General features: G+C 36.7%; 1 protein-coding gene across 1 annotated transcript; it reads right to left on the bottom strand.

Moving 5' to 3' along the window:
• Positions 1-5,715: 5,715 nt before the first annotated feature.
• Positions 5,716-10,889, bottom strand: LOC140240052 (uncharacterized). The gene is made up of 2 exons (XM_072319862.1): positions 10,580-10,889; positions 5,716-6,816 (listed from the first exon to the last, which is right to left on the bottom strand). Exons 1-2 carry the CDS (start codon positions 10,861-10,863, stop codon positions 6,132-6,134), a joined length of 969 nt encoding a protein of 322 aa, XP_072175963.1. The 5' UTR covers positions 10,864-10,889; the 3' UTR covers positions 5,716-6,131.
• Between the last annotated feature and the right edge of the window lie 4,346 nt (positions 10,890-15,235).

The raw sequence follows: 15,235 nt of genomic DNA on the forward strand, positions 1-15,235 counted from the left end.
GTGGCATGCGGAAAGCAACTCTTCAGTTAGATGCTTTTAGAGCAAATGCAAATTAAACAAAAAGTCTTTCATGACACTATTCAAAACATGGATCATTCTTCAAAGTGATATCAAACAAAGTGTTTCTTAGCTTCATTCAAATCTACAGAAGATAGTTTTATCTTATGTTTTATTACATTCTGTTTTACGCTTTAAAAATGCACGTGTATCATCATTTCAATCTATTTTTTAATCTATTAAAATTGAATGTGATAATTTCAACTCTAGCCATTGTTTGATATTGATATATTTCTGATTTTGCATTTAGCACTATACAGTATATGTTTTTATGTATATTGTCTCTATGTATATTTCGTATGAAAAGAAAATTGCATTTTAAAAAAAAAAAAATCTATAATGCCAATTCAGGGATTAATCAAAAAGCAGTCTTCAAACTGAGTGAATGTGTTCACATAACAAATCGAAAAAATTGAAAATTTGATATACATTAATGGTGGAGGGCTTTGAATGAATGAAGGTCTTTAAAAAAATACACACAAAAAAGAATGTTAGATATTTGAATTAATCATTTATTTGTTTTAGCTGTCAGATTCAAATTATACTGTGCTCAATTAGGTCGTTCAAAAAATGAAAAAGATATTCAGAAATCAAATCAAATCAAATCAAAATATATGTGCTTCTATACACGAGGAAGGAAAAAAAAGTGCCTAGATACTACATACACGCAGTGTACAAACTTTGATAAGGCTAAGGGATATACTGAACATTAATATTTCGGGCGGGTCTTCGGGTTTCCTAATAGTTGAATCTTTCAAAATTGTATGCTCCCTTGAGGGCGAAGTATACATTACGGTTGCCATTCCGGACAATTTGTTTTATGGACTTTGATCTTGGAATGATTAAACACATGTTATTATTGTAGCTGATTCACACCTTTTCCTAACATGGTGACTTTAAGTAGTTAGGACATTTTTTAAGTCACTGCTCCCAAAGGTAAACAGGACCTTTAACCAGCACCTCCAAGTTTATGATAACGAATAGGGCTTACATACAGTGGCGTATCTAGGGAAAACGGCGCCCGGGGCAAGCGCGAAAATTGCGCCCTAATTTCTGAAAAAGATTTCAACCCCAACCCCATCCCGGTAGGGTCTTTTAAAAAAATCCACATCATATGCTTTTTCAAGCACTTAAAAAGGAGTCTTTTGAGGGTGATTTAAAAATAATAAATTTTGATAAATTTTGGCGAGCGAGAGCAGCTAGCGAGCCGAAAATTTTTGTATTTCAGCTTACAAAAAAAAATAGAATTCTTGTCATTCTTTGGTTATTAAATCTTACAAATCTAATCAAGATATATAGTGACGGCCTTATAGACAGCGATTTATACCAACAAACTGAGGACTTGAAAAAATACTCTAAATTAGTACGAGCAAGTGAGCCGAAATTTGTATATTTCCGCGTCATCATTACGTTTTGTTCTTATCTTGTTTGACTTGGGGTTTTTTTGCCCCCCCCCCCCCCGCACGTTTGAAACCGTTGGCGTCCTCTTTTGATCCATTCGGCGATCGCTTCAGAACGAAAGAAATTGCAGCCGCTGCTCTGTGTAACATTTTGCCTACTAAATATAAAACGACGTGTTTTATCATTTTGTCCGCGTCATCATCATGTTTTGTTCTTATCTTCTTTTTCTTTTATATAAATTTTGGCGAGCGAGCGCAGCGAGCGAGCCGAAAAGTTTTGTATTTTAGCCAACAAAACATGGAATTCTTGTCATTTTTTGGTTATTCAATCTTACAATTCTAATCAAGATAAAGTGACGGCCTTATAGATAACAGTTTATACCAACAAACTGAGGACTTAAAAAATACTCTAAATTAGTACGCGCGAGTGAGCCCAAATTTGTATATTTCCACGTCATCATCATGTTTTGTTCTTAACTTTTTTTGACAAATTTTGGCGAGCGAGCGCAGCGAGCGAGCCGAAAATTTTTGTATTTCACCTTACAAAAACATGGAATTCTTGTCATTTCTTCAAATCAAGACATAGTGAGGAACCTACTAAAAAGCAAAGCTTGTAGGATGTAGGTTCCAAAGATATAATATAGGCTTTTAGTACAGTATGTCAATGTCAAAAATAACGAAACATGCAAAAAGGCGACATGTCGAAAATATCATAACGTTTACAGAATGTACAAGGTATTGTATGATGTTCATGATTAAATTTAAGGTATCAACGCTAAGTTAAGTAACAAATTGATCAAACAAATGAAGTCATCCGAGCGAGGCACCATTTTGAGTATGCAGAAATATTTCAAGTGATCACGGCAAAATGATTAATAGAAGGATTCTAGAAAATTGGCTTTAAGATTTTGCTTAAAGGAACTTGCAAACGAACATAGTTCACCTTTTGACTCATGATTAATGGTATCTTCATTTTATCCAAAGAATCATTCATTACGCTAAATGAGAAATGATTTCACAGGATTATGTAAATGCAGAGTATGTATACTGTGGAAATATATACACTGTGGAAATTCATTAGCACTGTCATCCCTGAGGAAGGGGGAGGCCCCCGAAAATTCGGATTTTGTATTAAAATCAAGGCAATTGGCATTTAATGCATTCCTCTATTGTGACATTATTATTGCTGTATATATATATATATATATATATATATATATATATGTGTGTGTGTGTGTGTGTGTGTTGATTAGGTAGTCCACGTGTTGGCAAGATAAAAAGATAAGTAACAAAACTGGAACAAAGTTCATGCTGTATCACCAACGGTTTATTTCTGCACACAAATTTTCGAGCGTCTCGCCGCCCTTTCTCAAGTGTTGATATACATATATAATTATTAATTATATATATGTATATATATATATATATATATATATATATATACATATACATATATATTTTTTTAAAGTATATATATATATATATATATATACTTAAAAATGGTAAAATGACGTTAAATACTGACAAAAAACTTTTGAATCAAAACAAGGACAATTTGATATTGAGTGAAAACTCTGTTTTAATTTAACTTTGCAATGTGGACGAGGTGAAAGGTAAAAGACCCCAACGCTGCACGCCACCAGCCGACGCTCAGCCCACTTCGGCCGACAATTTCCACCCAGATCCGTATCCTCCATTTAACGTACATCACGTGTATATAGCTGGCCTCACTTCTGACGAAGGACAGTCAATCTGCCCTAAGCGTCAAGTTCTTCGAGTATCTTCGATATTCTGATAACTATCCAGCAACCATTGTAATGTCATGTATCCCTAATGTACGTTTTCAATTATTGTTTTCTTTGTACAAATTTACATGCAATATTTTTGTCACTGAACAAAGTGAGATTTATGTTTATATATTATTCTATTGTGGAAAAAAAAAACAAACTAATTTGAACTGAAATGAATTAGATCTCTTGCTCTTCTCCTAACTAAAGCTCTCTCTCAGTTGTTTTCACTCTGTTTCTTTCTTTCTCTTATACTATAGTCTGATTCTTCTCCACTCATCTCTTTCTTTCTTCTTTTATTCTTGCTTTCATTTTAACCCATCGGTCCTTTTCAGGACCCCCTCAGTATTTTATAGTTTCTTTACAGGGTTATTTCTCAGTGCCTTCTCCCCCAGGACTACACCACATGTGCATAACTTTATATTCTTTCCCATTCTTCCACAGGAACATTTTCCAACCTTCAACCTTCCTCTCCCTCGTCCTCTCTGTTTCATCTTTCTCCTCCCTAACGATTTCAGAACCTTTTACTCGATTGTAACTCTATTAACCCTCTCCGTCTCCTTCTATATATATATATATATATATATATATATATATATATATATATATATATGTATATATATATATATATATATATATATATATATATATATGTATGTATATATATATATATATGTATGTATATATATATATATATATATATATATATATATATATTTATATATGTGTATATATATGTATATATACATGTATATGTACTCATATAATAACACACAGAGAAAATAACACACGGCATCATATCGTTAGATATTGTGTGAATGTGAATATGTCGTGTGTTGCATGGATTTGGAGGTGAATTATTCTGTTTGAGCTTGTGTGTGTGTGTGTGGGGGGGGGGGGGTGGGTGCAAGACCTGACCACCTTGTCACCCTATTCTTCATTTTTTTTTTTTGGGGGGGGGGAGAGTAGGATCTTTTACGCTGCGCTATACTCGCATTGCTAAGTGTTTTCTGTTTGTTTGGCTTCTTTATGTAGTGCGCGATGCGCATGTGTCAGAATGCCAAAAAGAATGAATAGAAGCAAAGATATTATTCGTGAGTTTTTTTATAAGTATATTGATCTTTGGTACTGTATAACATAATGACAAATACTCTGAATTATTTGTCTTTGATATTTGTCAAATCTACAACCGCGTAATTAGAACTACCAAGTGTATATTATTTACACATAAAACAAGACTGACACTCCTAAATAAAAAAATCAGGATCGAACCTAATCATTTTTAAAGTTTAAGCCTGTATTGCTGCACATCGTAAGAACGATTAATTCAATCATAAACTTAAAAAAATATGAAGTTCGGGTTGCCTTTAAATCTACAAGTGAAATCATATTTCAAAATTGTAACTGAAAACATGGCAATAACTTATTCACGTACAGACAATATTCATAATAATGGTCTGCAGAAAACGACTATCCAAATTAAAAACACTAGCCTTTCATATAATATGAAAATATGGACTAGTTTACCAAAGAAAATGATAATTTGGCTGCGATAAAATGTGCAAAATATAATTTTGATACATGAATCTTATCTTTTGTTTTGCATTCAAATCATTCCAGTTTGTATTTTCATTTTATTATATATGTATATATATATATATATATATATATATATACACATATATATATATATACATTTTATTTACATTCAATATTTCTAAATTTGAATAATCAAAGTTTGTGCAACCATTTAAGCATAGAGTCTTGTATGTTGTTTTTTTGTTCATCAAAATTGAATTTGATGATTTCTATTCGTACCATAGTTTGCTACTGATGGACTAATAGATATTGTTGATTTTAAAATACACGATTATGATTTTTGTGTCTTTCCTCTTTTTGTTACGAATACTCTGAATGTTTGAAAATTTATTTTTCTTTTTACTTCATCTTATCTTTACGAGTTCAGGGATTCATTGAAGAACAGTCTTTAACTAAAGTGGGGGACCGTGTTAACATTAAATAATCTCAGTTATACATTGTTACCTTTGTTGCGATACCTATATATTTTCATACAATCCTAGGTCTATATATAATCAAATGAGTCTATCGGCCTTCCAGAATTACTTTAAATCACCATTTTGTTTTTGTGACTACCATTACCTCCAGTGATATAAAAAAATCCAATCGTCACGTAAATCGAAAACTTAAAACATTATGATATTGGAATAGTATCTTGTGCTTATACAAAATACACTGTAATGTCTTTCTAGAAAATAGTCAATACACCAGGGAGAACATCTCAAAATGCTCGGATATAAAGCAAACAAACTTTGATAAAGAAAGGGGTATAAAGGAGGTAAACAGAACACTAATATATCAGGCATGTCTTCGCGTTTCCTGAAATCTAAATTTTACAAAATCATAACATTGCAATATTCTCCTTCTAAGCTTTAAATTCGAAAGCTACTACGTTGGTTGCCATTCCGGACAATTTGTATGATATGAACTTGGATATTGGAATAATCAAAAACGCTTCATTATTGTAGCTGATCTAGAACATTTGCTGAGATGACGACTTACCAGTACTTTGCAGTCAGACAGATGCTGTTACTATAGATACATATAGGACGATGGCTAAAGAATCAAAACCTTTCTAAAAATAGCCATTCAAATACTAAATATAATTCTAATAGCGGATATACATCTCATCTGTTTCTACTCCGTCAGCAAAGCGGGGAAAAACCCGATTAATGAGCAATTAATGTGTAAGTCATTTGAAAAGACTACTGTCGTATGTGGACCTATTTCTACTTGGCGTAAATACTCAATTCTGAGTGATACACGCCATTAAAACCAAACAACAACAACAACAACAACAACAACCTATTCAAGTCAGCCTTGTCTTGTACATTTCATCGTAGTAGGGCATGCAGATGTCTACATTCTTTTGGACATCGGGTGGAAGGGAGTCTAGCGCGGGTGCCGGGGTTGGAGGTAGGAAGTAACTGGTATGAAAGGCATTGTGACAGAAGAGTCGTATAAACTCGAAATCTTTGACGGGCATGAAGGCACACTTCCAGGAATCGGTCACCGCTGGACTGGGCTCCCACTTGAGCAGCAAGTCCGAGTAAGGGATTCCTAAGGCGTTGCAGTACTTGGCCAGCATGCGGGGCGTGTCGGCGAGGATGTCGTCGCTTTCCACGACCACGGGGTTGGGGTCCAGGTTTTCCTTGACGTGCACCCAGAGAGCGTGCAGCTCCTTGTAGAGGAGCCCCGAGAGTTGGTACTTCGGAGGGGCATCCGTGTTCATGTCGAAGTTCTCTATCTTGGTCGAAGCCGGCAACTTTTTCCCGCTGCCGTCGCCGACTTCTTGCAAGACTTTGAAGATGATTTTCTTGAAGGAGAGGAAGACTTTGGCAGGGTGACGCAGCAGGAACGAGTAGCGGTAGTTACTGGACTTGTCCGGCAGGAACCGGAAGTGACTGGAGTCCATACACTGAGAAACGCCCTTGTATAAGATGACCTTCTTGTTCGGGTCTGGGTTGTCCAGCATCTTTTTTATGTAAGGATACCTATATCGACAGTACAAAATTGAGAAATTAGATAATGGAATGGGATTATGTAGGTACAAACAAGTACTATACAAAAATAAGACACGGACACAGGAATCGGCGAATCAACGAATTGGTGTATTCCATTCTATACCTCTGAAGGGCATGACTTTCATACACAATAACAATACATATGAAAACGTGTTAGATATAATCTTTATACGTATATATATATATATATATATATATATATAGTGTGAGTCGTGTGTCTTCAGCTAATGATGAACCCCTGGGTCGTCGCATCTTTTTGGAGTGTGTATGTAAACGAGAGTAAAGAGGCGGTAGACGTTGCTTAATCCTCACAACTTGTGAGGAAATTATAGTTCTGAGCAAATTTCTTACAAGTGAAGGATGGAGTGATGGTGATTGGGTGTTAACTTTTTACTCTTATTCGTCCTCTGTAAATTGACATTAAATCCAGTTTAACCTCATTTGCATGACAATAAAAATGATGAGATATAACACCCAATCACTGTCACTCCATCCCTTACTTGTAAGAAATCTGCTCAAAACTAAAAAATTTACCAGGGGTATGAATAATTTTGTTGGTAACTGTATATATATATATATATATATATATATATATATATATGAAATTATATATATATATATATATATATATATATATATATATAATATATATATAGATAATATATATATATATATATATATATATATATATATATGTATATTATATATGTACTATGTTATTTCAATAATCTCTTTTAAGTGCACCAGATTAAATTCAATCATATCAGGTATGACGATAATAACTGGAACGGGAGCTAAAGACACCGAGTGACAGTGCATCAATCATAATGCTGCTTTCATTTCCATCTTCAGAGTAAACTGCACACACACACAAATAATAGCATGAAATCTAATTAAATGGCAATAAACAAATCAATGATTACGGCAGTAATTGAGGTAATCAGAGGAAGAAAAAATAAAAGAAGGGCATTTAGCAAAACTCAAACAAATTCATTCAAACACACAGTGAAATTTAAGATGTTGCCAGATTTTGTAAAAAACAAAAATAAATGATAGTCCGTTACAAACAGCGAAAACATATGTTAAAAATAAAAGACGAAAATAGACAATATGAATCATATATTTTCCATAGTGAAATGCAGCATTTGAGTAAGACCATTCTTCACTTTTGAGAAGTAGAAAGATTGAGAGAACCACAGCATGAAAAATACTAGTAATCATTTCATGATATGGTATAGATATAGAAATATAAAAATCCAAAATCTGATCATCAATGACACGTTCATTCACGAATTCATTTGGATCACTTGAGGGAGGGGGGGGGGGGTTGTGTTCTGAATGTACGAGAATGTTGACCAAGATACCCTTAAGGCAAATTCAATTATTATGATTGTACGAAAAGTGGTTTAGCAGACCTGTTAGTTTTCCGGTGGTATGGCACGGAATGTTATATACATTGCATAGATACAGAACAATTCACATGGCTACACCATGTTGGTCATAATATGACGATGCACATATTTATCTGTGTGGTAAATGATGATTAACAGATAAGACATTTGTATCAATACGTTGTTAGCCGGCTTGCATTGTTCATAAATGTTTTATCTATCAGTCGTATTGACACTGTTTGCTGGGGAAACACGGACTCAAAGTTGAATACTGAAAATGAAGTGCACTAATTGCTAATTGAATTATTCCCGTGTTTAGCACTCGATGGTAGGTTTATGTCAATAATCATATCTGTGTCAGCACAAGTCTGTTCAGAGATAATGTTTCCTTTGTTACCAGCCTCTCCAAGACTATAGTAACGAATACATAAACTAGTCTAGGTCTACTAGGTCGTGACTTCACTATCAAGCTTGTTTCAGTATTATGACAATTTTTATATCGTCATGGCGTTTATTGTGACAACAGTGAGATGACAGCTAGTGTCTCATACAATACTAACTTTAATTCAATTAATGACTATTGTACAATCATCGATAAAGATAATTGTAAAAACAAATGCTGAGAAACAGGGAAAATAGACTAATGACATCAATACAACCCTGTATCAACTGATGATCGGCGTATGTGTTCCATGAAAATGAAATCATTGTCCAGCCTGTATCACGGCTGATTACTATGAACGACTGCAGTCGCGTCAGCGGCAGTCATATGCAACATGATGAACAGGGACAAATTCATCCAGTCCAAATAAGAATGACGTTTTGAGAGCGGTGACCATCTCCATTACATATGTATATATACAGGTATATACATGTACATGTTGGCCTATATATCAAATCAATCCCCTCTTGAACCTTACATCTGAATGTTTGGGGGCTTTTTTTTTTAACTTTTCTTTAAAGAAACCTACGCAAAACAAATAAACATGAGATGAAGAGTGAGATCGAAATTGATTCGAGATTATCGACCAAGAAAGCCATGCTAGAAAGCCCGAAAATTAACACATTCATGCTGCAAGAAAGGGAAGGTGATTTCGCTCCTCTGCTGAGAGAAGACCAAAAAGAGAGTCCGTGTGTGTGTGTGACAGAGAGCGAGAGAAATACGACTTTTATATAGAGAAAATAAGGGAGAGGAACAGAGAGGTTGGTAAGACAAAATACTATGCAGTCTTTTTTTCTGTGACCTCTCGACATTGATCCTCTACGAACTGTTTTTTTTTTTTTTTTTTTTTGGGGGGGGGGGGGCAAACAACGTGCATCTGGAGACTGTAGGTGACCTTGACGTGTGCAACTCATCGGCTTCCCAGTATATTCTACAACTTTGGGTATTTCATTATAGAAAATTGTTGTAGCAAGACAGATTGGCATTCCTATACAATGTACTTTGTAAGTTTGGTAATATTGATAACAGACGCAGGAATGCCTTCTCGTTGTTGGTTTGAAATGGGATTCGTCCACGCAGGCATTACAGCGGGGAGCTCGAGAAAAACTACGCACATCAGGGTGCTACAAACCCACTGTGTACAGATGGCTTGCTTGCTATAACGAGGGAGGTGGTCGGTGAATCGCGAAGTTGGCCCTTGCTCAAATTACTCATTCGGGCAGTGAGATGAAGACATGTATCAGTGAATTACAGTTTCCTGGATTTTCATGTGTACGTATGTAAAGAGGCCTAAGATACATACCCGTGCATCGTCGTATGGTGAATGTGTGTGTACGCGTGAATGCATGGAGCTTGTACGTACAATAGGTAGCGGGAAAATTAAATCATGACATTTCAAATGGCGGCATTTACCTACAGAATTTTCCGCAGTGCTGTGTCAGAACAGGTATAGGGCTTGCTGGATCTACCATAATATATCTGCTCTTCCATTAGGTCCGCCACTATCCTCTGGCAAGGTGTAGGGTCCTATACGCCCTCCAATGCAAAGGGATACAGTATGTGTTTTACAGTGATGCTCTATTTCTAAGGACTCCCGTTTGAAGAGCCTAGAATGTCATCCCTGGGATACCTGAAAGTGTGTGACGTGTGTTTGACGTGTGTGTGGGTGTGTGTGTGTGTGTGTGTGCGCGCATGCATGCATGAGTGAACAATTAGATATATAAAAAAGGAAATATATTTACTTTATAGAATAATACAGAAAGAAAGCGAGGGAAGGAGGGGGAGGGAGACTACAGAAGGGGAGGAGAGCTTAGCATCTCCCCCCCCCCCCCCCCGCGTATTAATGATAGAGCATTTGAAACATATACTAGTAGCCTATTTGTACACAGGATCGACTCACTTGAGCATGTCCAGTCGAACTCTGTCGCCACTGCAATCCTCCTCACATATCATCTCAGCCGCCTTTCGCCAGACGTCCTCCCCGAAATTATCGGCATCGTGATCGACCACCTTGCCAATGGTGGCCAGGTTGACTTCGGCCTCGTAGGCGAAGTAGAAGGTGTCGAAGAAGATGTCGATGTTGGGCACGAAGCTCAGACACTTGCAGAACACCGAGGAGGTCGAACGTGGCGTGCACCACGTCATAACACGCACCTGTTCCGAGTTGGAGTTGTTTCCCGCCATTTTTCTTACAGCCGATTCCAAAGGAGGGAAGGACTAGTCCGCGCGCAGAGGGCCACGGAAAGCTAAAGGAGGTCAACGCGAAACGCGCATGAGGAGATTGATTTCGCCGTGGCAGTGAATAGGGGCTCACGAATTCGCAATACATGTACATGTAGACTCCGTTATGTACAGTGTAATACCGCGAACATGTTCACCTTTGGACTCCTGTCCGTCATTCATCGCCCCTCTCTTACCGGGGCACGACCTTCGATGTACATTTGTATTTCCGTTGTGTCTCTTTAAACCATCTCCCTGCTTTGGGCAATTGAGGATCGTACCTCATACTCAGTATGAATGACTTTATGTTTCGAGGATGAGCCGTAAGAAGCTTAGTGAATGCAAGGCCGCAAGGCCGTACAGTGTAGCTCCTTGGCGAATACATTAAACCCCAATACAATAGTACTATTGACAATAATGTCTGTTCTCAGTTACTGAATCTGCCTCGTCATTCAGAATTGACAACTTTGCCGTACTATGCGCAGTCAATGACGGATGACAATGAAATTTATCTCACAGCGTCTGGTTACAGCGCGCAATACCAGCAGAGAGCTATGTATCATCTTTATGCTGAGTTTGATCAAAATTAATGCTATATTACGAGGAACATCGCAAGGTATAGATTAGGTTGCATTATTCCTATAACACCGCCATTCAGACATATTTCGGAAGAAGGATGCAATGATACAAAGATTCAAGGTAATTTATTGTCTGTCAGAATGAATACAAAAATTCTGCCTCCACTGGCATAACAACAAAAAGAAACAACATAAATTATGCAAATGATTATGATATTTTACATAAAACATACTGACAAAAACATCGCACAGATTAATTCGTATGAATAAAAACTACAATTTATATGAACATCTACACACACACACGCACAAGCCGGCTGTTCTGTTTAAAACCCTAACTTCACATATCCATTCAGTTCCAGAATTTCAGAATACATATTTTTTTTTTTACCTCTTGCCCCGCCCATCTCCCCTGTAAAGTTGAGATGAGAAGTTGATGAAAGGTAGAATAATTATGTGAAATTAAGAGAAAAAATACAAAGGAAACAATAAAACATCGCCTTTTGTAGAGACAGACAAAGTGGCATGCCATTCAGGGCAGGGTTACCGGCAATTGTGTACATTCTCCCCATTGTCTGTTCATTGTATTGTATTTATTTCCCGTCATTAAAAAGATATACAAACAAATATTATATCACATAAAATATACACTTCAACTTAGGGATGAGATATTCAGCGCTGCTATCGTAACAGCGCTGTTTTACGAAGGGGTCCCTTATATGAGAAATATGGGATAAACAAAGAATACAGTTACACTACATGAGAAGAAAATACAAACATTCAGAATATTTCAGATGATATTTATATCATTAAATCATAAGCTTCGATGATAAAAATATACATAAAATATCTTTTAAAAAACATATACGTATGCTCAAGAGAGAAAGAAAATGAGTTAGGAATATGCATCTGCATGTCACATAAACAGTAATCACACAAAATCAGAAATTCTATTTTCTAATCCCTTTAAAAACACATCTGGACTTGAGTACAATTTCAAAGGAGGCAGTACATTGTGTCGCATTGATCCCCTATAATGTGTTGTTCTTTCACAATAATCAGTACGAGGCTTCGGGAGAACAATGTTACCTGCGCTACGAAGAGAATATAGGTCACAGGAAGGCTGGAATATATCATTCATGGGTGAGGATGACATATTACGAGTTTATTTAGATATATACAAACACGTAGGCTCAATATGCTTCCTACGTACGTCTAGACTCACGAAAAAATCAATTTAAAACAGAATTAATTTGCAAGTTAGACACATGTTCGTAAGGCTTTATTTTCATCATAATCCGCCCAGCGCGATTTTGAAGAATTGTTCAATATTTTTTTAATGACTTGAATCAAATATGATACCAGCATTAGCAAAGAGTGGCAAAAGTGTTCATGAATTTGATCCGTTCCGGGGAAGCACCAAAATCTGTCTTGCAAATGTCTTATCATATGCAAATAGAATATTATCAAGCATATATGTTTCTGGAAAATATATCAATTTTCCGTTTGATTTGCTTGACAAACAGATCAGAAATGTGATGACTGCACCCATGAAAGATGAAAAGAAAATGAAAATGTACTTTATTTTTGTTCGGAAGATCACATTTCGTGTCAAAGGTTACATGTTTGCCATAGCAATAGTCATGATAATCATTTTGTAACATTGTAAAGAACTTTCCTTCTGGGTGAGGTTATATAATTTTTGGGTTCCAAAACCAGACCTACATCGGAATTTATATGATTGAATGTTTATGAGGTGGCGTGGGCGTGTGCATGGATTCGATGAAATTGTTGTGTTTATAGTAACCTTAAATTCAGTTGGAGGATATACAACAAAATGAGGGAGTCACACAGACTTAAAATTCTAAGGTTATTGTTAACCTTTTGAACGCATTGACACAACCAAAGTTACTGCCGTGCTCTCTTTAAAAAACTCTGGTTTAAAAATCCGGAAGTCTTTCTCCTGCGACTAATCTCCCGATCAGGACTACCCACACGACTCTCCAAAACAGTGATAACAACAGCATGGACTCCATGACAACAGTATGTATAGCAGAAATTCACTCGATCGAGAGTCCTTTGTCGTACGTAACTCAGGGTCGCATGTGACAGTATGACAACAACAATGTCTCGAGCGATGTATGACGTATGTTGTTCCTACAGTCGGGACAGCTCGACGACAGATTAAGTACATGATACAACCAGATCAGTGTGAGGTCGGAATGCAAGGATTGAGCGCGGACTATGATGAGGCCGTAAGCACGTGTATATAGCCAGGACGAAAGAAAGGACAGAGTAGCGAGATCGAAGGCAAGGATAGACCAAGGAGGTACTAGGCGAGCACCTAGTAGTATACCTCCTTGGATAGACTACAGACATGATAGAGCGAGGACGAAAGCGAGTACGTAGACGAGGTCGAAAGCAAGGATGAAGTATAGCTTGGAAGAGAAGTACATCTAATAATTCATGATTAGATATCAGAACACAGAGAGCACAGCAGTTTACATGGAAGCAATCAACAAATCATTTTGGATAAAAATAGATGAAAAGCACTATGCTCTTCAAGCACCACCTTGCTAAAAAATCTACCAATTCAAATTTCGTTAAAATATTAAGAGTTTTATCCCAAATCGAGCTAACTCCATTCTTGTTAAGTTGAGATATTTGTGATTAAAGCTGCTAAAAAAAAAAAAAAACAACGAAAATAATAACAAACTAAAGTACAGGATCATAGCGTCTAGAATATTTCTTGTTCTGTCACATGTAAGGTATTACTGGAAAGGTTTAATTTTGCTCTATCTGATGGTGGACTTACTTTGAAATGTTTAGAAATGACGCTTATACAGTAGTCCATTTTGCAATAAAACTCGTCATATCTTAGTCAGTGTGATCAGGGAGGTGGGAGTTTCTTCCAACCCCTCTGGTTTGATGAACGACTATAGGACTTTTCACAAACCGAGGCGGGAGCATGGTTATGAAAACCACGACCTCAATGGCAATGAGGAGCCAGAATGTCCCTTGATATGATCCACGTTCCTCTGCAATCATTCCTAGGGGAAAAAAAAAGATGTAAAGATAATATGGAATTATCAAACGATTGTATAAAGACAAGATAACATGCAAGGTATACCCCAAGGGATGTCTCGCCCACCCGCATATCACAATTTGTCACTATATTTTTTTCAGTGAAAGTTCATTGACCTTCGACCTTGTCCGACTCAGCTAATAGGGAGCTTTAGATTTGCGGCGCGGGCGTTTGAGACGACGCTTGAGCTAGACATTCTCCTCTTCCCTGCGTCGTGTTGAATACTCAATAGTAGAGTTAGATTACGCTGAGACGCAACCTATAAAAATTTAAAATGGCGCCCAAATATGATCAGTGCATGAAGTATTTTAGCTCTCTACGTCGTGTATTGAACGGACGTAAAAATACCACAGAACGCGTAGTGAAAACTCAGACGACGCGAGCTGCTAATAAATCGACTTATACGCGATTCTGGGCATGCTCAGAAAGGCTTTTTCCCCTTTGAACGTCCCCGTCGCGAAAATCTAAAACTCCCTTATATCCGAACTTGACAGGCATCTCCAGATGATGAACCTGCGGGGAGAGCTTTGTGGTCATAGCTCAAAGCTATTGAGAGTACACCACAATACTATGCAGCTAGTATAGTGTTATCTGGTAACGTTCATTGACCTTTGACCTTATCGGACTGCACCTACATTCGAACTTGACCAGCATTTTAGGTTACGTAAGCCTG

Source organism: Diadema setosum, chromosome 16 (assembly GCF_964275005.1).
Source record: "Diadema setosum chromosome 16, eeDiaSeto1, whole genome shotgun sequence".
Lineage (NCBI taxonomy): Eukaryota > Metazoa > Echinodermata > Echinoidea > Diadematoida > Diadematidae > Diadema > Diadema setosum.